Below are 24,355 nucleotides of genomic sequence, written 5' to 3'. Positions count from 1 at the left end.
CTACAGCCCACTGACAAGTCCTTGAAACCAGCGGAGTGACATTCCTCTAGGGACTCAGCCGCCTAGATGTCAATGCTTTGCTGAGGGCAAAAGACAATCTTAGCCCAACCCCCAGGATCCTGGAAGTCTATCTTAACACATAAAAATTCCTTTGGAAACTTCCTTTAGCTCTGCCCACCAACATACATGTTGGCAATCATCTCCCAGGCATGTGACCCACTGATAAACATCTGAAGGGTCTCATGACTCAGGTTTTATTAGACAGTAAAAAACGCCCTTGTCCTAACAACAGCTAGCCCCCTCGAGGTCCTGGAAAGCTTGCTTCCAAAATTCCTTAGAGACTTCCGCTCTCCCTAACCCCCTCCCAGCTTGAAAGTATATGACGGGGCCGCTCCTCACGAGCCCGGTGCGGCTCCTTCTGCCCCCGGGTCCTGCCCCCGGGCTTTAATAAAACCACCTTTTTGCACCAAAGACGTCTCAAGAATTCTTTGGGCTTCAAACCCTAATGTCTTTTCCGTCACATGTTACTAATGGAAAAAAGAATCTTCTGCTGATTATGATAATATAGTTTAGTTACCTCTTCTGATCATAGTTCTAAGACTCCCATTCCAATTTGCCGTGAAGACATAGCTTGGTTCGCAAATGAGACTTGGACCAGTTATGATTTCATTTCAAAACAGAGAGGGCATTCACTATTCCAGGAAATGCTTTGCATTTGATTACTGCTATTGTCTTATAATATTAAAAATAACAATAATAAACATAAAAGCAAACAAATACATAGTGCTCACCACACACAGGAAACTGTTCCAAATATATTGAATAAAATTTAATCCAAATACCACACTGGGGAAGCAGCAGAGTGATTAAGTTTTATTTTAGAATATGGGGGGAGAGATTAATTTGACATCATTCACCTCCGTTAGGATAAACCATTTAAAATCACAAATGGCCTCAAATTAAAAACCATCTCATGAGTTTAAATAATATGCTTTTCCTAGTACTGCACTTTTGAGAATTGATGTGACAACGTTTCAAAGGAATTCCCTTTGAAATGACAATTAACATAATCACCAAGTACTTAAGGTATACAGAATTGTACTAGGTACCGAGATTATTTTTCCACCATTTTCTTTTCTTGTTTTTGCTTTAAAAAAAAATCACACTATATCCCAATAACCAAAAATGCATCCTTAATCCCCATGGCATTGACTATTAGCCCCAAATGTTAAATGATGCTCGACAGCACTTCAAGAGGTATCAGGGTTTGGATCTTAACTCCTCAAAAGTTCTTACAATCTTACACAAATAAATAATGGTGGCGCATACAGAACATTAACGATGTGAATTTAAAATATGCACCACCTCTCCTGTCCATGAGTTTCATTCCTTTATTTTAAGCTAGATTGCATCAGAAAGTGAATTTAGGCTTCTGTATTTCCAACTGCTTCCTCCCATAGCCAATCGAAAGTATACCTTACACTTACTTGGAGCTTTTTATGTACAGAATATGCTCACTGAAATGACCTCATTTAAGAGCTACCGTACAACCCAGCAACTGCACTACTGGGTATTTACCCCAAAGATACAAATGTAGTGATCCGAAGGGACACATGCACTCCAATGTTCATAGGAGCAATGTCCACAATAGCCAAAACTATGGAAAGAGCCTAGATGTCCATCGACAGATGAATGGATAAAGATGTGGTATATATAGACAATGGAATATTATGCAGCCATCAAAAAAATGAAATCTTGCCATTTGCAGCGACTTGGTTGGAACTGGAGGGTATTATGCTAAGTGAAACAAGTCAGAGAAAGACAATTATCATATGATCTCGCTGATATGAGGAATTTGAGACACGAGACAGAGGATCATAGGGGAAGGGAGGGAAAAATGAAACAAGACGAAACCAGAGAGGGAGACAAACCATAAGAGACTCTTAATCTCAGGAAACAAACTGAGGGTTGCTGGAGGGGAGGGGGGTGGGAGGGATGGGGCGGCTGGGTGATGGACACTGGGGAGGGTGTGTGCTATGGTGAGCGCCGTGACTTGTGTAAGACTGACGAATCGCAGACCTGTACCTCTGAAACAAATAACATTGTATGTTAATAAAAAAAAAAGAAATGACCTCATTTACCCATGGCATCGAATCCTCAATTAGTTGTTACCATCATCGTCACCCTTTGCAAAACAGGTGAAGTTACTTCAAAGTTCTACGTGCTGGTGAGGCCATGAGCTCCTGTTTCTTCATCTTGTCTTCTTTACCCCATATCACAAGGATGTCAAGAAATGGAAGATGAAAGAAAACTAGGTAGCATGTGACTCTAAACCAATGCCTCTCGCCGAACCATTAGGCTTGTAATGACTTTGAGTAAACTTTACTAAAGAATTCTAAAATCCCATTTAAAGCCTCTCTGTTGGTACCATTGAACCTTACTGTAATCCCAGGGCAAAATCATCAGATTCAATGGATGGGAATAAGAGGGTAAGAACACAAGAAGGGAAAAAAAAAAAAAAAAAGGAAAGGCCACACTAAAAGGGAATTTCACTGAAAAGGATTAAACACAAACAGGCCAAAGGAAATCACTGTAGGGGTCCCGATGAGCCCCCAGCCCACCCTGGGAGCACAGCCAGTGTGAAATAAGACCCACCTAGGTGGCAGAAAACCACACGCTCAACAGCTATGCTTGAGTAATTATCTTTAATTTGCCCCAAATAATGACCAAAATCCATTTTACTTACCCAATAACTTGGTGCTCGTAATACTGCAGGGTCCTCTTGAGAGTCTGCTGTATCGTCTGAGGCTGGAGAATAATAATAATAATAAAATATATTATCAGCAAATCAGTGCCATTCCCATTCTGAGCATCAGAGGCAGCTATATACCTTCTGACTGATCTCAGACGCGTTTTCGCTTTACAATATTAACCCATTACACATTTTGCCATGTATTTTCCCCACAGGAACTAATACGAGGCACTCAGCAATTACCCAGAATTTCTCGGTTTCAAGTATGAAAGCGTTTCCTGGCCATATTTTTTCCAATTCTTTCATACCGGGTCTTAGTTTCAATAAAACATCCACTGGCTGCCGACAATACACCAAGGCCTTGGGGGCAACGGAGGGGAGGTGTACTGAAGGAAACGTGGGCCATGCCCAGGTCAAACCTGACTTCTTCAAGGACCCAAGAGATTCCAGGCAAGCGTTCCAAAGCCTCAGGGAGGGGCCACAAGTGCTCTGGGCAAGAAATGGGGTCTGCACAATGGACTCTGGGAAACAAACTGAGGGTTCTAGAGGGGAGGGGGTGGGGGGATGGGTTAGCCTGGTGATGGGTGTTAAAGAGGGCACGTACTGCATGCAGCACTGGGTGTTACACGCAAACAGTGAATCATGGAACCCTACATCAAAAACTAATGATGCAATGTATGGTGATTAACATAACAATAAAAAATTTTAAAGAAAAAAAGAAATGGCGTCTGTGGCAAATATCTAAGTCATTCCTGACCGAACAGTAGAACCCTCTCCTCTCCATGACAGCTAAAGATAGCCTTTCTTAATTCCAGATCAAGACATTTTTCTTAGACTTACTTAGGCAACAGAGCCTGAGCTTGGAGTTTCTGACCCAGGGAGCCATGAAGATCCCAGAACAAAGATTTAATTAAGAAATTGTGGTAAGAACCTAATTTTCAGTGTCAAGAGTGTGAATTTTTTAAATATAAAAATGCAGAGTCAATCGGGCAGAGCATAATCTATCACAGGCTTATCAAAAGATTGATTCATTACAGCCATGGATGAATTTTAGGGGAACTTAAGGACTCTGACATTCTATTCTCGAGATGTGAGGCCTCAAGACAGTTGGCAATCTCACGGGCTGCCACTGATGAACCACACGAACCTGGATGAGGTCTAGAAAGGTCGCTGTCTTAAAAACAGGCAATTTAAGAAAGACTGCAGAGTTGTTGTCCAGGTTCCCTTGAACGCCTTCCCTATTCACCTCTCTATGAAAACATCCAGGACAGAGGTAGCAACCTCCCTACCCAAGACTCTTCCAAGTTTCGGCCTCCATCTTGGCAGGAAAGGGTTATTCTAAAGCCAGAGGAAAGTGAACTTCGATTAAATCAAGGGCATCCACTGAAATCTATTCTACGCTACCCCTTCACTGAGCAAATCTAAGGCTTCCCTTTAGCCAAACCAAATGAGAAATTAATTTTAGGAGGAATCAGCCTCCCAACGTTCAAGGAAATAGGTACCGGGCGAATGCTTTCAACAGCTGTTTTTCATTTATATCATGTGAAAAAGATGAACAGGAGGCTTCAAACTGGTACAGATGTCTCTGCTCTTTGGGATGGAATCAAAGCAAAGTAAATAGAATGTACCTAAGGAAAAAGAATCATGTCTGAACCGAGAACTAATGGAGCTGCTGAGAAATCCAAGGAGGACGAAGCGGACATAGCAAGCCTAGTGCACAGGAAAAGTGTGCTTTCACAAAACTCGACCCGAGGCCAACCCAAACCAAGTCATTATCAGTCACTGGCTCAGTACCCCTGGGATCGGGGCCTCTTGCACTGGCTTGGCAGTTGGTGAGCTAAGATAACTTTCTCTTTGGCAACGTGCCCTAAAAGCAGTGAATATGCACAGAGGGATTATCCTTCCAATAACCTCTGGTCACAAAACATGGAACAGAAAGCAGGAACTCGAGTGCACAGGGCCAGTAAAGACCAGAATGACCTCATTTGTACAGAAGGACACTTTTTTTCCCTGCACCAGGAATTTCCCAGTCATTAAAAAGCACATGTTTGTAAGAGGAGTGGAGCCTTTTAAAGAGCTTTTTTTCGTTTGTGAAGCAATTACTTTTCTTCCCCAGCAGGAGTTAAATTTATAGTTTCCAAATACATTAAAAAGAAAACGTTCTCTGGGCATATCTGACAAAGCTTCAACTCGGGAAAGCATTTATACACTTCCTGTGGCTTGCCGAAGCCAGTGGGCACGTTCCGAGGGTCTAAACCACGAGCCCGGAAGCTGAGTGCTGAGTGTCTCCTCCTCGTCAGCAAGCCACGGCTGACTTCCACACACACCTGACTCCCCAGAACATCTTATCACCGTGGATTCAGTGAATTCTCTCCAGAGTTTGCCTGACTGCTCAACCAATGGCTCTTATTGGCGAGAGACATCTTCACGAAATCTCAGTGTCTCTCTGACCTGAATAAAATAGCATGAAGTGAAGACCCACATGGGGGCCAAAGCCTTCCACAGGGGCGACTTCTGCCTGGAGAGTCGTAGGGTCCACTTCTTAGTGTCTGCGTGCACCAGTGATGCAAGTCAGCGTATTAGCAGGAAAAACGGGGGCTTTGAAGATAGGCAGACCTTTTCTTCTTTAAGAATGCAACTCCACACCTGTCCCCTACTCAACAGGTCCGTGGGCCAAGATCCCACTCCTTGTACCTTGTACCCAGTCCCTTCCTTGAAGAGGGAGTTTAGAAACACGATTTTAGAAAAGAAGATTTAATATCAAAGTTGAGTTCAAAATCCAGCTCTGTGACTCACTAGCTAGATGACCTTGCGCAGTTTACTTAAGCTCTCTGAGATACAATTCCTCGTGTAGACATTATTTTTTCTGGAAATTAATTCAAATAAAGCAAAGTCTCTGGTGCGCAGTAGATACCTAATAAATGATAGTTACGATATGCTCCGCTGAAAAACATGGCTCCTGCCCTCAAGAGTCTTGTAGTCTAGTGGAGGAGCACAAGTTAGACCGTCCACCCCCCAAGTGTTATGTTTCAAGATCCTTAACACCTAAAAAAATCAGTAAAGCTGCCATTACCGCTACCCGTAAGACAATGCCAATTTCAGCAGACAGAAGAAACAATGAAAAAAATGGCAGCAGAAAGGATAAATATTTCCAATGAAAACTCCAGATCAGTCCAGAGATGAAGATAAAAGCAGAATTTTGGAAAACGAAGACTGAGGACAGACCTAGAGAGCAGGCTTACAAGTGGGAAGGACACCGAGGCGCCACGGCGGGGATCAGGACCCCAAGCACTGAGTGTTACAAGAAGAAACAAGCCATGGACCGCCTTCCTAAGACACAAAGAATGTGCAACAGAAGAACCAGGTGGCCTTATAATTTCACAGCCAGGTGCTGGAGGGTCTGAGAGACAAGGATGGGGAAAAAGACAAAAATCCACTCTTCCTTTCACAGAAAGACAAAGGAATCTGTGAGTCTTCTCTGCTCACCCCACACTGAGAGAGAGAGAGAGAGAGTGGGTTTCCTATTGTCCCTGCTCAACACCAAGAAGTACTGGACAGGAAGACCGCTGGACAGACGAGGCAGCTGTCTGGGTCCTGCACATGGATAGTCTGGGGTTACACAGAAGGTACTCAGAAGCTGCCATCACGTAGCCACCAGGAGCCGTCTTCATCTCTAGTCTCGGGAACAGCTTCACTCTGCTTGGCCAGCAGTGCTGACCCTGCAGATTAAATGTGAAGCTCACAGAAGGTCATGGGATCCAAACAGCCAGCCATGAAACAGTCCCAGCAGAGCCAGAGAAGTGGTCCCTGAGGAGTGGGAGGAAGCCGTTCCCAGCAGCTGGCTCCACAGGCTCAGGCAGCCCCGCCGAGCCTCCGGCACAGTCCCTGCTCTGGAGATCCGTACCAGATGGACCTGGGGATCAGGCAGGAGGCAGGGAATCAAGACGCGTGCATGCACAGGCAACACACTTGTCACCAGATAGAGCGGACGCTCACCTCAATTTGAGGCATCAAGAAGCTGTGGCTCAGACTGGTTAAGTGACTATCCCGTGATCACAAAGCTAGTAAGTGAATAAACCACGGCAGGTCAGGACAGGCTTCAAAGTGTACCCTGCTTCTACTAGATGCCTTGAGGGTCCCTCTTACCTTGAACATTCTGGGATTCTATATTGTTTAATATTGACAGCACTTCATCATGCCAAAAACAGACACAGCTTCACACAATTTAAAAACAAACTTCTCCTTTCTCCTTTATGGCACAGATCCATTTGCTATAGAATTAACGGAAACCATACATCCATCCTCCTTTAAAGAAATACCTGTAAATAGCCATGTCATTTTATTTACTTAAGCATGAGAAAATTAAATATGAATGTGAGAAACTAAATGATAGGAATATACATTTTAATTACTGATGACTAAGCCAGTGGTTTTCTCTTCTGTCCGCACGTTAAAATCATCTTGGGGAGCTTTTAAAAAATACCAGTGCCTGAGCTCCACCTCCAAATTTTCCAATTCAACTGGTCTGCTTCTAATGTGTGGTCAGGGTTTAAAAACCTTTCGTTTAAGGTATAAACATGATGATCAAGACCAGTCATCCTCCAGAAACCTTACTTGAACTGAGTAAGTCAGAATTCATGAGAACAGTTTCTTTATTCAAATATCAAGAGAAGTAAGCTTCTGAGAGGTATACATACATAACCGCCAAATTCAACACAGTTCGTTCATTAACTGTCACTAACGGCTTATAATCAAATATGAATTTCTTAGATGAACAAAGAGCTATACTGCTTGAGGCATAAATACAGGATTTTAAAATTTCCATGTAATTCACTCCCATGCACTTACGTCAGCATTAGATTTTGCGCGGACACATACATACAACATAACTATGGCTGGTGGGACAATTACTCACATCATGAGACGGGTGTTATTATTTTGCTGAGAAAACCAAGACACACAAAGTTTAAGTTGCCCTCTGCTCACACAAGAAGAGACAAAACCAGGGTTGAGTCTCAGGTAATCTGCTCCAGAATCCAAGCACATAATCTCCGACCTATACCACACCTAACATTTAAAGCTGTATTTGGTTGAGCGCTTTACAGTTCACAGTTTCTAATGCATGCTATCCCAACTGACCCTTGCACCAGTCCCGTCGAATAGTCCAGCTGGTGCCATGATCGCCATCTGACTGCAAAAGAACCAAAGTTAGAGACGTTACGAGTCTTCTTTTGCAAGGACAGCATCTCTTCCCTTAGGAAATTGTCTTCAATAAGATAGCATTTTTTTAATGTCAACATACAATTAAAGAATCACAGGGATCCAAATTAGTTGTCTGCTCCTTGAGAACACACTGAACATTCTTTCCACCAAAACTGCATGCCAAAGAACGCCATGGGCAAGCTCGCCCAGTCACCTAAGCTTCACTGCCCCCTCTCCTCCCTTAGCTTCTTTTCCTCCTCTGGCTCACGCCCTCCCCACCAGCTGGACGTCTAATACAGCGAGCCTACATTCTGACGGGCCACATCCCTACCCCCACCACCTAAACTCCCAAAACAGGTCTCCAGAAATCACCATGGCATATTCTCCTTCCTTTTCTCATCAAAATTGTCAATCCCTTTAGTACCCTGATCTCCGATGGTGCTCAGAAGGAGTCACACCTCCATTTCCTCAAAAACGTGATCCCCGGTCCTAAGGTAGATGATGGTAAAAAATGAGCTTCCCTTACAGGATAAAACATGGTCCGAACCGCTAACAGCGGGACTGTGGTAAATAGGCTTCTCAGTGAGAGTGAAACCGGGGCGAGGGGCACCTCTCTTCCTTGACATCACACTCCCGGGACCGCCACATTCCCCAGGACATAAGAGCATTTCGTGTATTAGGACATGATATGCCAAATTCCGTCATTGAACGTGACCAAAATTGTAATGCTAGCTACCCGGTCTTTATGGCTAAGCCTGTAGACACCAATGGATCAAATGATATGGTTGGTATTACTAATAAAATTAGTCCAACAACAATAAGTCACTTCAGACAAGCTGCTCAACTACTTTGGAAAGAGATGTAATTGCAGTAATCATCAATCTTGCTAAATATGCAGACAAAATATTCACTTTCCCAGCCTCTGACTAAACTTACTACATATAAACCCCCCCCCAAAAAAAATAGACAGCAAATTAAATATAGAACTTTGAGTCAGGACCTCTGTATTTCAAGCCCAGCTGTGCTACTGACCTTTTCATAAAATTAGCCACCATCTCTTCACCTGGGAGTAGGAAACCTTGGGAAAAAAAAAAAATGCCTCTATTTTCCCATCTGAAAAAAGCTAGTAAGGAGTTCGTAGTTCTCAGGGTCATTCTGAGGAAATGCATTGCAAAGTTAAGCACTTGAAAACAGAGGGTCAGATCCACCGTCTCTCAGGAAGCTGGGCAGAACCATTTCAAGTGAATGACGCCAATAATTTGCTAAACAAAACTGGTAGTCCAGATAATTAATCACAAAAAGCAAAAGTGATTAAGTGTGCTAAAAGAAAAAAAAATGAAACCTAGAAATGCCCTCTAAGGTAGTGTTCTTCCTACTTTCCACCATACTGGTGGAAAATCTGCATGGTTTCCTTCAATCTCAATTTTATTCTCCTTGTGAACACAAGTATACATCTGAGTGACCCCATGAGAGCTTAGGGTGAAGGCTGACATCATGCTAATTGACCCATACAAGGTTTCAAACTGATGACCTTGGCCTTATTAGAAGTATGTTCTAATTAGCAAAGCACAGTGGTTATAATCATTGTAATTACTGATTGTAACTGAATATACCTACCATATAATGGACAGCAAAATTAAGTCTTCCTATACAAAGTATGTTTGCTTTCCAAATATTTCCCCCTTTGTTATTTTAACCCCTTTCCAAAAATAGCCACTGAATTTCAATTTGATACAAGACCTAATACCAACAACACCCATTGAAGCTGAAAACACACATTGCTTAAACTGACAGAGCTCCAAAGGGTGATTTATTCAGTCCTTCCCCTACCTTCAGGCAAGAGCACATTTAAATTACCCAAGAATTTTGGATGTTTTCAAGAATAACACCACCACCTTCAGTTTGTAGAACACTTCACAGTTTACCAATCACTTTCTTTTCTTTCATCTCCTTAGATATTCACAACAACTTCCTGAGTCTCAGATATAATTAGCCACACTCTACAGATGAAAAAAAACGGAGATCCAGAGAGGTCAAAGTGTTTTGCCTCAGCTACACGGTTGGAGAGAGCCACCAACAAGACAAAAAGTTAGGTCTCCTGTGATTTTTCTCCGCATCTTCCCCCATTAGTAACTTACTTGGCTTTGCTGACTATTAAAATAGCCTTCCATGTATCTATCCCTTGTTTCTTTTTATTTGTTTTTAATGGATATGAAAACAATGTTGTCATATTGTTTTCCCAAATTCATAAATGTTGTTACTGTTATTTAAATAGTTCTGGTAGGATGGTTAACTTCTTTATCCAGTAACTTTGGGAGAAACATGCTTTACTGGTCACATCTCGGTCACTTGGCTGTCTGAATAAAAATAATGACCGAATAAAAATACTGAGACAAGATGGTACTGGTTCTAGACACCTTCTCGGGGCAGCGGATCATGCTATCCTACAAACCTGTGGAGAACATGGCTCTAGTCCTAAACCCTCACAACAAAAAGAATCTCACAGAGCACCCAGGGTCAACTCAGTCCACAAAGTGAAATAATGCTGGGCTTTCTGGATTAAACACGCTGCTGTCTGCTAAGGGTCAAACACTAAGTCCAGCATGTTACATGCAACACCTCATTGAGTCCTCACAAAAATCCTATAACAGAGGAAGAAGTATTACCCCAATTTTATAAATGTGGAGGAAACTCATCCCAGACAAGTTAAAAAACATGCCCAAAGTCACGTAGGTAGTGTCTAAGTCTACTTAGGTGTCTCATCTCTGCACGCCTGCCTCCAAAAAGCCAAGCTTTTAATCTGCTTTTCTAAACTGAAATACCTTCTTCCGTCTTCAAGGCAGAAAAGGTTACAGTTGAAAGGAATTAACTCTTGGCTAGATGGTGTGATTTTGGAAACAGCATTTTATTTTTCTAAACCTCAGTTTTCTTTTTTTATAAAATAGAGAAATTCCTAGCATAACTATTGCTCAGGGTTGTTATAAGGTCAAAATGAGATAAAAGTACACAGTATGATACGTATGCGTGTTATACGACGATTCTATGAAAAAAAAATCTCTTGATGAGCAAGTACTCAAAAAATTGTTAAATCGAACTAAACTGCCCGTGTCTAACATCTAGGATGGTTGCCAGGCATGCCTCACAGCCCAAAGATGCCAATTAGATGCCACAAAGCTAATTAGTGCCATTTTGACTCCTGAATACCCTACCGGACAGCAATGGTCCTCATGTCAGGAAATAATTTCTAGCTCTTTACAACCTCTTTGCGGCCTCAGCTTGAGCATTTCCAAAGAATTCCCTATTGTTTCCAGGGCTGGGGAGCCACAGGGTGGTGTTTTCCCAACAAGAGCTTGGAAATAAGGGAAGTAATATTTCCTGCCTGACAGTTAAATTACAACATTAACACAGAAAATGGGGAAATGTTTTGTCAAACTTAAATGCACCAGCTTAAACAATAATTTATAAAGGGGTAACAGAGAATTCTCTCCAATCATCCAGCCCAAGGTGCAGCTCCAGGCAAAGTGGGCCACTGAGCCACGGAAACATTTGGGGATGAAAACAGGGTGCAGGGAAAGAAGGCGAAGTTAGAGAGGGCAGCCCGAAGGAAAGAGAAGGGAGGGGAATAGTTTATGAAACATTATATCCAACACTGTTCAGGGGTATACTGGCCCTCTGTCACATTGAGAAAGATTATTCCTAAACTAAGGAAATTCTCCAACCACCTTAACTAAAAGGAACTCTTATGAACGGCCCTGGAGTATCAGGTCTCTTTAGCAAGGCTGAACCCTACAACCGGAGAGCTAGCTCCTTAAACCTGATTGAAGAATTTGGCATAAAACTCATTTTGCTTGGACTCCAAGTGGATTAAAGCAAACTTTTAATGACGACTTGGTTCCTCATGGAAGAAATGTACTGATCATACAGACTTTGAGCAACAAGCCTCATTTCCCAATTACTTCTCACTGCAAATAGGTAAATTGTCATGCAAATGCCAACCAAAGTGACGCGGGGCATTTTGTTTACCCAGTCAGAGGCTGAGAGTCTGGTGATTTCAGAACACTCACAAGAACAGGTCCTTGGAGTTTAAAAATCTCAGATACTGAACCATGCAGAACCATCCAAATACTACCCCGGGTGGGTCATGTCCAGCTCTGCAGCTTCAACCTCCCTGGGAAGATAAAACCCAACAAGGGACTAAATTATCATCAAATCTAGTGTTAACTACAGTCTGATGATCCAAACGGATGTGAAACGTGCTTACTTGGCAGATAATGAGGGTGAGGGTGACATCATCAGTGTTTATGACGCACTGCATTCCGGAGCAGAGGTACAAAATCATCACACGTCACTCTGGAAAAAACATGCAGGCAGGAGAATGCTAATACTGCATGATGTGAAAAGCCTTACTTTTTTTCATTGAACTCTACGTGAGCTCATTTTTTTAATCTAGGGATCACTCCATCATATAATAACTATTACACTGCTTCCCCACTCCTTCTAGCAAAGTATTTAATTACACCAAGATATGTGTACGGGTGGGTTATGCACAATTATATGCAATCTGTGAAGAGAATATATACACCCTCGCTTATGTAATGATTTCTAGGATACTCATGGCTTCCTTCATATTCAGAAATCAAACTACAAGTAACGCCGTTGTTCTTTGCGGACTCTGCAGTGTAAGCTAAGCAGTTGGCCGTGATGATGGTTTTTGTCACTCCGTTCATAGCAGCCTTACCCATGCGTGGGAGCCTGGAGTGCACAGACATGAGAGTGGACAGGAGAACCGGGTTGGCCTGGAAGCAGAGCCCTGAGGAAGAAAGGGCCCTTGTGGTTTCTAACACAGGTCTATGTGGGACTCAAAGCCCGCTCAGGAACTCAACAACTGGCGAGAGGAGATTAGGTTCAGGAAAACCAACAGGAAATTGCTACCAGCCGTCCCTTAGCAAGTCACACGTAGGAAGCATACAAGGGGCGACATAGGGAGTCTCTGCTGAACAATGTGTACATTGTATGTTGAGGTTGGAACAATTCGTGGGCACGTGGACAGACACATCATGGTGGAAAGAGCTAGACACAAGAGAAGTAGACACTAAAATGCACATGGTTTCCAGCTTCTTCACTTTAGGCAAGTCACTGCTCCTCTCTGAACTTCGGTTTCCTTACCCTTAAATTGGAGTTAATAATAATCCTTGCCCCGCCTGTCTCATTCATTTCCTGCATGAATCGGGGAGGGGGGGGATAATGTGTGTTAAAAATATGCCTTGTAAACTCTAAGCAGATGTCACTCATTGCTAGTGGCTTTTCGGTACGGAAAGTGTAGATCAGCACATCGTTCCCTCACAGTCCCGAAATGGGGACAATTAAGAAGGAAAAAAAAAATGTCACTAGTGCTTAGTGTTCTTGGGTGTTGAAAAGAAATTACAGTCGCTGAAAGCCCCTGATTTTTCAAAATTCTCTTCAAATTGGCTTACTCTAAAAACTAATAAAATAAGCCATTTACCACAAAAATGGCCATCATAATAAGAACGGATGTGGTCATTTTAGAAGAACTCCAACAAAAGACATCAAAACTTGCTCACATGAGAAACCAAACTTTTAGCTACATGGTAATTCTTAGCCATTTGTTTGTCTCATTACTGAACAGAAAATTAGTGACTGGGGAAAGAAGTGGGGGGTAAAAGGGTGTGAGTAAGGAAGGGATATTGGGAACAGCTGCCCACAGAAGAAGAGAAACGTTTCTGGCACAGTATTATTTTTTTTCAAATTCTTTCTAGAATACTACACGAGTTTTACATGTCTTACTCTGCCATTCAGCTTTACAAACACCACGTTGACCCACACAAGTCATGTCTACACATTCACACCAAACAACAGAGAATTTTAATGATATGATGCGCTTAGGAGCAAGGTACTGACGGGGTAGCTTTCAGTACTTCCCAGCTTCAAAAACACTTTAATTTCCTTATGTGTACAAGGGCTCTTCACTGGAGTTTCCAAGGCAAACCCACTGCAGTGGCATCTGTAATTGGCACAACACATATCAGTCCATAATTTACTCATTTAAGGAGCAAAATCTCCAGAATCTCTAAGCATTATAAAACATAAGGACACCATCTGCCTCATTTGGCCATATGAGCTTTATTTCAAATAAACCCTGAAGTAGCAGGAATAGCTCTTTAAAATAACACACAATAGTTTATGATACCAAATTAATATACCACATAACCAAAAATTATATATATTGATTGTGTATATCTCCCAATATATCTACTTGATTTCTACAGACCAAGAACATTGGATACTTCACTGTAGCCATAGGAGACCTCCAGATGGCTGCCTGACAAGCAGCCAGACATCACTTCTATAGTCATCAATGTATGTTGGAACTTTGTGAGACCAGACAACCAGGTTTGATTTGAGGATTTGGGGGGCACCAAGAGCATTATGTCCAGCCCATCCATTCCCAGTCCTCTCCACCCCAGCTTAGTTCCCACTCCTTTAAGGTGCTTAAAATCAACGGAGGTATTTTTCAACTAATAATTTAATATAAGATATTTAAAATATACACAGTCTAATTTGTCTGGTGGGAGAGACTTATGGTAGATTTTTGTGGCATGAGGTTTTGATAAGAGAGAGAGGGGTTGAGAATAGGGGCAACCAGAAATAAATGTCCTTACTTCACAATTCTTCTCAACCTTAAATCCTAACATATCAGGGTTTAAACTACTACAAAACACCAAGGCAGAAACTTTGATATGCTTTACTCTGATATGCCCTCCACTTCATTTCTGTTAGTTACTCTGGAAGAACAAAACAATAAACTTTGTTATCTTAGGTTTTTAAGATGTTTCCAGGCAGGCATATCTTGATTTGATTTATAAATCACATAAAGTAGCTGAATACCTTATTTAATGGCCAAGAACTGTCAGTCTGATCTTATTTTTAGATTCACACTTTTAGCCTCATATTTTATAGTTTTACCATAAAAAATGGTAATGTTTTTATTGACCCGTACTTGAAAGTGTCTTAGTAATATGTATTCTTTGAAAAATTATTCTGTCTCCTGGGGTAACTTGTAGTAAAATGCTTTTTCCAATTACATATCCAATGGAATTGGTAATTTCTTTCATTACTGTCATCATTAATGCCATTGATTAAGATGATATATCCCGCTGCTATAATCAGAATAATTGGATATCTGTGTTAACCGGATATTTGAGACCTCGATTTTTCTCAACAGTCAAGAATGCAAGGCTAATGGTGGAAAATTACACTTACAACTTAACTTAGTATTTGAAATCCTCCATCTTCTCCTGACTCCCATCCCTAGAACGCAGCTGAATAAGGAGAGAAGTGCCCAAGTGCTTAAAATACCAGCAGGCAGCAGCCTCATACATCCAACTTTGCACAGTTGGCTCCTTGCAAGCTGTGGATAAATCCCATCCATTCTCCTCCAGCACCAAAGTTAGGTTCGTACTTCGCAAGCACACTTTTGGAGAATTTAATTCAGAACAAAAGGAAAGACTGGTTTCTTTGAAATGTGTTTAGAATGGCAGTAAGTTTACACAAGAGGGGGGGCGGGAAGGAGATTTCATAGCTTGCAAACACTGTCAGGTCCACAAAGTGTTTATTGATCTTTGTATCAGGAGGAAACAATAAACCTCTCTTCTCCATTATCCAGGCTAGAAACTCCCTCATATGTGTCTGAAGCTTCAGATGGAATTACAATAGTCAGTCGCTAAAATTTACTCTTTCCCTCAGTCTGGGTTCCATTACAACACAATTATCTCATCATTATCACTCTTTACAATAAATGCCTTTATAGGCAGATTCTTTTGTTAAGGAGGTAAAAGACAATTTCACTACTTGTGGCAAATTTTTTTAAAAGACACAATGATAGTAATTACAGCTACTCCAGATTTCTACTGAATGGCATTTTTAAATTCAGAAGCCAATGACAGAGCCATTTCCCCTCTGCCCTACATAATCAATAGTAGATACACAGATCCATACATGCACACACACACACACACACACACACACACACACATACATTTGTTACATAGATACGTAGATATAAGTAGCAATAAATATCAAAAATGCTCTTCAAATAAATTCATGTCTCTATCTGTAAATACCATAATGAAAACACAATGTGAAATAATCCCTGCATCCTTTCCTTTGTGAAAAGCAAATAAATAAGTTCCTTAAACTAAAAATCAAATAGTTCATAGGACAACGTTCAAAAATCAAGACATCCCTCATATACAAATTTAACCAATCACACAAGGAAAACACGAAGTTGGAAGGCAGACTAACCCTGTCTTGGGAGAATTCGGTCAACAGGAGTTTGAACAAAATACTTTTTTCTTATGTTGAGGTCTCCAGAAATGTACTGAATTAGGATGACAGGCTTCTTGCACAGCAGCAGGTCCTCCTCAAATTTGCTGTTGGGGTAATGTGAATTTTTTTTCCAAAAGTTCTTGCTTTCCCTTGGGAAGACTTTACTCAAGAAATTGGTTGGAAGAAAGATGAAATCTTTTTGAAGATTCAATCCTGAAATGTTCGCAACAGAATCACAAGAAAAAGTGGGGCAGGGGAGGTCATAAGTGTTCTTCCCATGTAAATAAGACATCGCCGATTTCTGGCACAGAAAAAGCCAACAACAAATATCCATTTAATAAAGTAGTGTTGAACTCTTTTTTTTAAAATATAGCTTGATCAAGTAGAAAAAAACTTATTTCTTCCTCCCAGCACATCATGTAAGCAGACTGATATAGCAGACTTATAAGAGTAATTACGGAAAACCCAACACTATTTAGTTTTCAACTCTGCAGATTACTATCACCATTTTCTCCTCCACAGATCTTGTGTTTTGGCTCATGACACAATAAAGTCAAGCATGTACAGTGCACATATAGTAAATATATGATGAAGGAATAGAAATAATAGGACATAATTACATCTGTATAATCTTATTTTTTGTTACTGCTACTGATTTTAATCTTAAAGTGCATTATTTATCAACTCACTTATTTCTCACAACATTTGTACAGTACAGTTAGAATAAATATTCTTACATTCACTCTAAATGTATCCATTTAACAAATATTTATTGACCAGCTACTATGTGCCAGGCACTAGAAAACTGGGGATATGGCAGTATATAAAATAGACAAAAATCCTTCTTTGGTGAAACTGAGCAAAATTCATGCAGAAGAGGAAAAGGAGAGAGCCAATAAGCTACATTTGACTGTGTATGCCCTGGCTGGCCTTATTTCACCTTCCACATGGCCTTTCAACTGTGTGAAATACATTTGCTATAACAACAAAGTAGAGTCCTTTTCACTTGGCTCCTAATGCCCAGAGAGTTCCTTCCATTAGTGACCTTTCCATAAGGGTCAAAAAGAGCTCTAACACTAAACAAAGTCATACCAGACATGGCGAGGGTAAGAATAGGGGTCATATATATAAAATATATAACTGAAATTACCTTTAAAAACTGAAAGAGAACACACTAATACAAGCACAAATCAAAAAAACAGCTCCTGCCACAAGCTAGTCAGCTTACAAAATCCTATCCTTAAAAGTATTTTTTTAAAAAAATCTGACATTTCAGGTTGATAAAACAACCCAAAAGTTATGTGCAGTAGAATACACAAATGAAAAAAGGTACTTTATGATCTGAGTATAAAATTTCTGAAGGGTGAATTAGTGACATTTCTGGCGTCATTTGACACCCCATCATCAGTGCAGTTACCGTAGTTAAAATATACCTAGAGAACTGCAAATAGCATGACAATTTAAACTCAACACTCGTTAGGTATAAAAAAATCACTGACCAATCACTGAGTTATAAAATCAGGACCAGACTGTAATAAAGTAGGTGTAAGTAAAACCAAACTCTGCCCACTGCCTTTGCACCAGGCCCCTAGTGCACTCGCCATATTGCTTCCCCCTTGGGTAGAGAGAAAGTATCCTCACGCTTGGCAAAGGGGCTCACAAACGTCACTAGATTAATACCATCCTTTCCCAAAGCCTATTTCTCTCATCCATCTCCAACATTTTTTGACTATTTTGTTATCTTCAAACATGAGTCTCCACTTCTTTAGTACACTTTGATTCGGCCTCACCGACCCTGCCAACTATTTCTCTCTTTTTACTTGTGTTGCCAAAAGTCTTGGATGAGAAATATATGCTTATGAAATCCTTTGTGTACTCCTCAGATATTCCCTCTTTAAGTAGATTTCTACCTCAGAGGCAGGATGGACATCATTTTTCTAAGGCCCCCAGCAGGCCCCCGAGCCTGGCTAGCCTCCAGGGGAATAGGCCCTTCATTTCTAAAGGGGCATCTGGGGGCTGCACGCAATGTCCACCACGCTCACAGAGGCTCAAAACACACAGTACGGTGGAAGGAATACAGAGTTCGGCGGCAAACACGCCAAGATTCTAATCTTATCTCTCTATCAGGCATTAACTGCGATCATAGGCAAGTTACTCAGCTTCTCTGAATCTCTGATAAGATTGTTTTACAAATTCACAGATACATATTAGGAAAACCTAAAGCCTAACGCTTGTTCATTCTCCTCCTCCCATCCTATAAGTTTAGTGGGTTGTTTTCTTTTTAAACGATGTTCTTTGTTTTCCAAGTGCTATGACTTCTTTTAAAATAACACTTGCTCATTCAGTCCGTAAAGATGCACCGCCAGCCAGGGCTATTCAAGGCACTGCAAAGGCCACTGACCGCGGAGAGCAACCCAGAGGCTGTCTCTGCCCCGGGGCCAGACGTAAATTACAGATAACACATATGCAAACAGATAGAGAGGGTAACTTCTGCGGGTGAGTGCCCTGATGAAAATAAAGTCAGGTGAGAGAGCTTGGTGGGGGAGGGCAGCTGTCTGCCGAGCCTGCAACCGCTTCAGAGCAGAAAGCTGAAGGAAGAGCAAAACAGTTGCACTGATGCTTCAGGGAAGCTTGATTTCAAACCAACCTTTTTCCTCACTCTTCCCCAAACCTCCCCTCCTCCCTCCTTACCCTTACCCTTTTCTTGCAGGAACCCGGTACCACCCTAAAAACATGACTAATACAGCACATACACAATTCCTGTCGAAACCGACTAGATCTTGGGGCGCCTGGGTGGCTCCGTCAGTGAAGGGTCTGCCTTCAGCTCAGGTCATGATCCCAGGGTCCTGGGATCCAGCCCCCCACCCCCCCACCCCCCGCCCCGTCCTCAGGCTCTTTGCTCAGCGGGGAGCCTGCTTCTCCCTCTACCTGCTCTGCTTGCCACTCTCCCTGCTTGTGCTGCCAAATAAATAAAATATTTTTTAAAAATAAAAATAAAAATTAGTTAAAAAAAAAAGAAACTGACTAGATCCTGTATTTCCCTATAACCCCCCCCCAGTCCCTTCTCCCCTCCCCGCAGGCTTGCAGTTTCGAAGACCTTAGCTGCTGCAGTCTCCTTCCCCGCCCCCCACCCCCGCAAAGCAATAAAGCTGTTGTTCTTCTTTATAACCGAACTCTGCCCAAGGTCAGAAAGGTAGGCTCTTTGATGTGTCGTAGACCATGGTGAGCCATCACTCCTGCAGTACTGTTATGAGTATCTAATTAAACAAAATGTGTACGGCGCTCAGCATGGTGCCTTAGGTATGTGGTAAGGGCTTGATAAATCAACACTATTATTATTACTATCATCATCATCATCATTGTAGCTTCAAATGGTCTTTTTACCCACAAACCCTTCCTTTGTCCATAAATCTTCTGCATCATGCCAAATAAGGAAAAGTTGGGGTAAGATGAAAGGGAAAGAGAGGGAGGGGCCAAAGTAGCTGTCATGGACGTTATTTGGTAATTTTTAAATGTGCTTTTATGTTTTTTTAATCCAAAAGGATCATAGGGAATTTCTGTCTGAATGTCCTACTTCATGCATGTGTTTTAACACACATTGAGCACATGCTGCATGCATCACAAAGTGCTCATCTGCTAAATAGGTGCTCTCTGAATGAATGAATGAATGAATGAATGAGAGAGGTAAGGGAATGCATGAATGAACAAGAGGCCAATGACATCACGTTTGGTTTTTAGATTTCTGGACAGAATTCCTGGAAGATTTCATAACCCTGAAAGGTTGCATACCCAAAATTGTTGAAAATATTTCCCATAAAAAGCATAAGAATGATGAAGAAGATACTCCTTATAACGAAAGGGAGTATCTACAAGATTTTGCCAAAAATCGTGACTGAAGGTAACTGAAGGTATCAGGAGATGTAATTAACGATATGAAGACTGGTAAAATAGCTGATAAGTAGGGGCTGGAGAAAGGTGCTAACATTGATTATTTACTGTATTCAAAATACCATGCTATCATATCCTTCTCATCTTCATAATCCAATAAATTAAGTACTACCTTCATTTTATCAGCACCAGGCTCTAACCAACAGAGCTAACCAGCCACTCTATAAAAGTCGTTTTATAGATAAGAAACTGAGTCTCATAGAGGCTTATCCAAGAATGCACAAAATAATGACCAGAGTTCGTGTCTGAACCAAAACCTGTTCTTTTCCCAGAATGCAGGGAGTCAAAGAATCTGAAGCAAGCATTGGTTCTCAAAAAATCAGCGTAGCAGCACAATGAAGTAATTCAGAATAGTTAAACACAATGTCTCCAATTCACTATTCACGTTTTATTACATATTTACCCTTAAGTAAGAGATTCATATTATTACATATGATTTCAGAGACGGGAAACAGACGGAAGTTATTTCCCCAAAGTCAAATTAAAACAAAAATCAGAATGCAGCATTTATTGAATTGTAGCTTCTGTACCCCCCCCCACACACACACATGAGGCATTTTTCAAGAAAACAAGACAAGCACATTAGCCAAATGATACAGAGAACTCAAAATTAAAATTTCTTTTTAAAATCCACCCCTACTCTGCCTCCCCTTGCTTAAGAGACCCCTGCTGGAGTGTGAGAAACTTTCTGAGGCCACAAGAACCGTGGAGCTCTCCGGTGCCGCCATGTGGAAGAAACATCCTGTTAGTAAGCATCTGGTCATCTAGGACATTCCACTTGCCAGAATGTCCGCACACCTACAGCAAGGCGGTCATTACAATGCATAATGATGATACCAAGGCACTGAAACCCTCAAGACAGGCTCTGGGATTATCAAATACTGATTAACACAACAAAAATTGCTTAACCCTTAGGAGTAACTTATTGAATTTCATCTATTCACGAATTGCTACTGCATATGTAACAGTTTACTTAGAATGATTGGTTCACCAAAAGTAATTTTTTACCTTTTCAGGTAAGAAAATGTCTGCTAGGAAAAGGAAGGAAGGAAGGAAGGAAGGACGACAGACAGACTACTGTGTTCTCCAATATAATAAGAAATGTATTGGTAGCCACCATTACTCTTAAATTCCATAGGCTCTCTTACTCAAGAAGCAATGTATCAAGTCCGAGTGGAGGAAACCTTATTGTGTAGCAACCAGGAAATGAAAGAATGAATGAAAGAATGATGTAACTGAATGTTCTTCTATGTTCCAAGGATTAATTCTAACTCTGAAAACATAATGTAAATTCTAATCAAGCATTTAGAACTGAGTTTCTCAATTACTAACTCATATGACTTATTGATTCTGGGGGTTTGTTTTGTGGGGGGGATGACCTGGGGGACTAATCAGCTATTCTAACAGAATGAATTCACTAGCAAAAGAATAAGACCCAGATATAAATTAAATAAGCTTGATATCAGATCTGCGTCCAATACAGGACGGCTAGAAGTGCCTTTGAATATTACAGTCTGCCCCATTCGACATTCACTCTCATTATTCCCAAGACAAAAAACCCTCCACTTCAGTGATTGCCCCCAAACACCACAAACTCAAACTGACATATAGGCTTCTTAATATACAATGTATACCTTCACCATTTCATACCTCTCCAAGTCATACTCACCATCTCAGTTTAGGCTACAAATTTATTATCTCTAACCTCAGCTGGGCCCTCAAAAAATACCCAGTAATACATCTACCTGATCCTGGTCAGTTTTCTTCTCCATTCCTTCTATCAACAATTTCTAATTTTACCACTTTCCCAAGGACTCTATCCCTCCAGGGCCATTTTATACACACACACACACACACACACACACACACACATATATTTAAGCCTTATTTTAGAAAGAGAGAAAGCACAAATGTGGGGAGGGACACAGGGAGAAGGGGAGAGAATCTTAAGCAGACTCCCCACTGAGCGCAGAGCCCAGCATGGGGCTCAATCACAGGATGCTGAGATCATGACCTGAGCCGAAATCGAGTCCAACACTTAACCAACTGAGCCCCCCAGGCTCCCCCAGTGCCATTATTATGTCTATAGTGGTCACTGTAGGATAGGTATGTGCTGGTTTATGAAGATTTTTATTTAGTAGACTGTTTGATAACACAGGATTTCTTATACATTGAAATAATAATGAATAAAATAGCACAGTGGAGATATTATTTCTGTATCTTATAGAGATCCACATCTCTTTAACAGAAAATACACAAACGCCTGTAAGTGAGAGTACATATGTTCCCCCAAACAGTTACTGTGTCTTTAGGCATTTAAGATAATTTAAGATAATCATACAAACTAACTGGCATAAAATCTATAGATTATTGTGAAGCTACAATAAAACACACAATACAGGAGTGTTCTGAAAATATTAAAGCACCCTAAAATATGTTATAACTATATTTACTCTTCTTTTAATTCAATTAGCCAACATATAGTACGTCATTAGTTTTTGATACTCTATTTACTCTTATTTGTGATTGAGCAAAAACTACAAACAGAACAGTTAAAATAACCAACTAATAAAATACAGCAGCACAAGGGGCACCTGGGCGGTTCAGTCGGTTAAGCCGCTGCCTTCGGCTCAGGTCATGATCCCAGGGTCCAGGGATTGAGCCCTGCATCAGGCTCCCTGCTCAGCGGGGAGTCTGCTTCTCCCTCTCCTCCTGCTTGTGCTCTCTCTCCCTCTCTCACTCTGTCAAATGAATACATAAAAGCTTTTTTAAAAAATAAAATACAGTAGCACAAAATCATGGTAGCCTACAAAGCATTACCAGACACACCACAAACTCTACAAGAATTTATTCAACATTTATTCATTCTCCTAACATTTACTGAGTGCCTTTATAAATCAGACTTTCTGCTAGGCATGAACATACGCAGATCTCTGTCTCAAGGAGGCCAAATAAACCAAAATCACATTACAACACAGCAAGTCCTACTATGGAGATGTGAGCGATAACTTAGTGTTCCACTATAGGGAAAATAATGCAGTGACAACAAGACTGATCTGCATCTGTCCGTCTGTGGTTGTGTCTGCCCAAAACTCATTAGAAAAACCGTCCTCTCCCAATATTACGTTGGAGGGGCCATGCATGAAGAAGCACAGGCATAAAGCAACAAGAAAGGAAAGCATGTTTTAGAACGTTTTTATTTCCTCTGCCGGGCACTGCAGACTCACACATAACCAATATAGTACAGTGAAAGGAAAGGAGTCAAGGCGACTTCAAAGACTTACAATTAAGATAACATCAGGATTTCCACACAGCCTCCTCTCATGACAGACTGCTTCTAGAGTTTTCTGTAAATGGAAATTGCTTGAACTGTTGGATCGCCATTTATTTGGAGAGTTCAACTGGACTCCTACCCAACTTAGCCCCTGAATGAAAGAGAAAAGACTAATTGGCTAGAGTTACAGATATCAGCGACCATTACTGTATTTGCCATGTTCTGGTAGGGCTTGAAGGGTGGTTCTCTATGTCTGCTATCTGAATGTCCTATTGCTTCTTTTCTAGGAAAACAATTTTTCTTTTTCTGGCATCCAGATCTATCTTTTTTTTCTCCTTTCACCTTTAAAAAAGAAAATGTATTGGCATACAAACAAGTCATTGCTCCAAAAGGAACCAGTAGATGGAACATTTGAGAAATGCCATGTCAGTCTCACTCTGAAAACCAGGCACGGAGTGTAATGTCAAGTGGACCCTCGAAACAACCCTTCTCCTCCCTTCTCCTCTACTGTCTCCAACAGTTTTGAATAGCTGCTTCTGTGTTCTGAGGCGAGAGGGCACAGGACATTGATGGCAGTGACATGTGACCTACTGAACATGAACTTGGGAAAGCTAACAAAGCATCCTCAGGAAAAACGGGAAGAGAGTCACAAATAATCGAACCTGTAAGCCTTGGATACTTTCTACCACACAACCAACAAGATTATTTTGAACACAAACAATGCAACATAATATGTGGCTCCAAGTCACCACCTTTTTTCTGTTCCTTTTAGGGCAGTAATTGCCCGGGACATATTCACCCCAAAGGAATCACTTCCAGATTCATTCCTTCCA

At 41.2% G+C, this 24,355-nt stretch overlaps 1 protein-coding gene across 1 annotated transcript in view; it reads right to left on the bottom strand.

Annotated features, from left to right (window-relative positions):
- GUCY1A2 (guanylate cyclase 1 soluble subunit alpha 2) overlaps window positions 1-24,355 on the bottom strand; it is a 318,954-nt gene that overhangs the window by 287,229 nt on the left and 7,370 nt on the right. Inside the window, exon 2 of the mRNA XM_088017680.1 lies at window positions 2,747-2,808. Coding sequence (XP_087873806.1) covers window positions 2,747-2,808 — 62 coding nt within the window. The remainder of the gene's footprint in view (window positions 1-2,746; window positions 2,809-24,355) is intronic.

The sequence above is a fragment of the Eumetopias jubatus genome, unplaced genomic scaffold (assembly GCF_037043125.1).
Source record: "Eumetopias jubatus isolate StellerSeaLion01/CBP00866 unplaced genomic scaffold, mEumJub1_p1.0 scaffold_13, whole genome shotgun sequence".
NCBI lineage: Eukaryota > Metazoa > Chordata > Mammalia > Carnivora > Otariidae > Eumetopias > Eumetopias jubatus.
The sequence above is the reverse complement of the archived record's forward strand: the minus strand, read 5'-3'. Positions and strand labels throughout refer to the sequence as shown.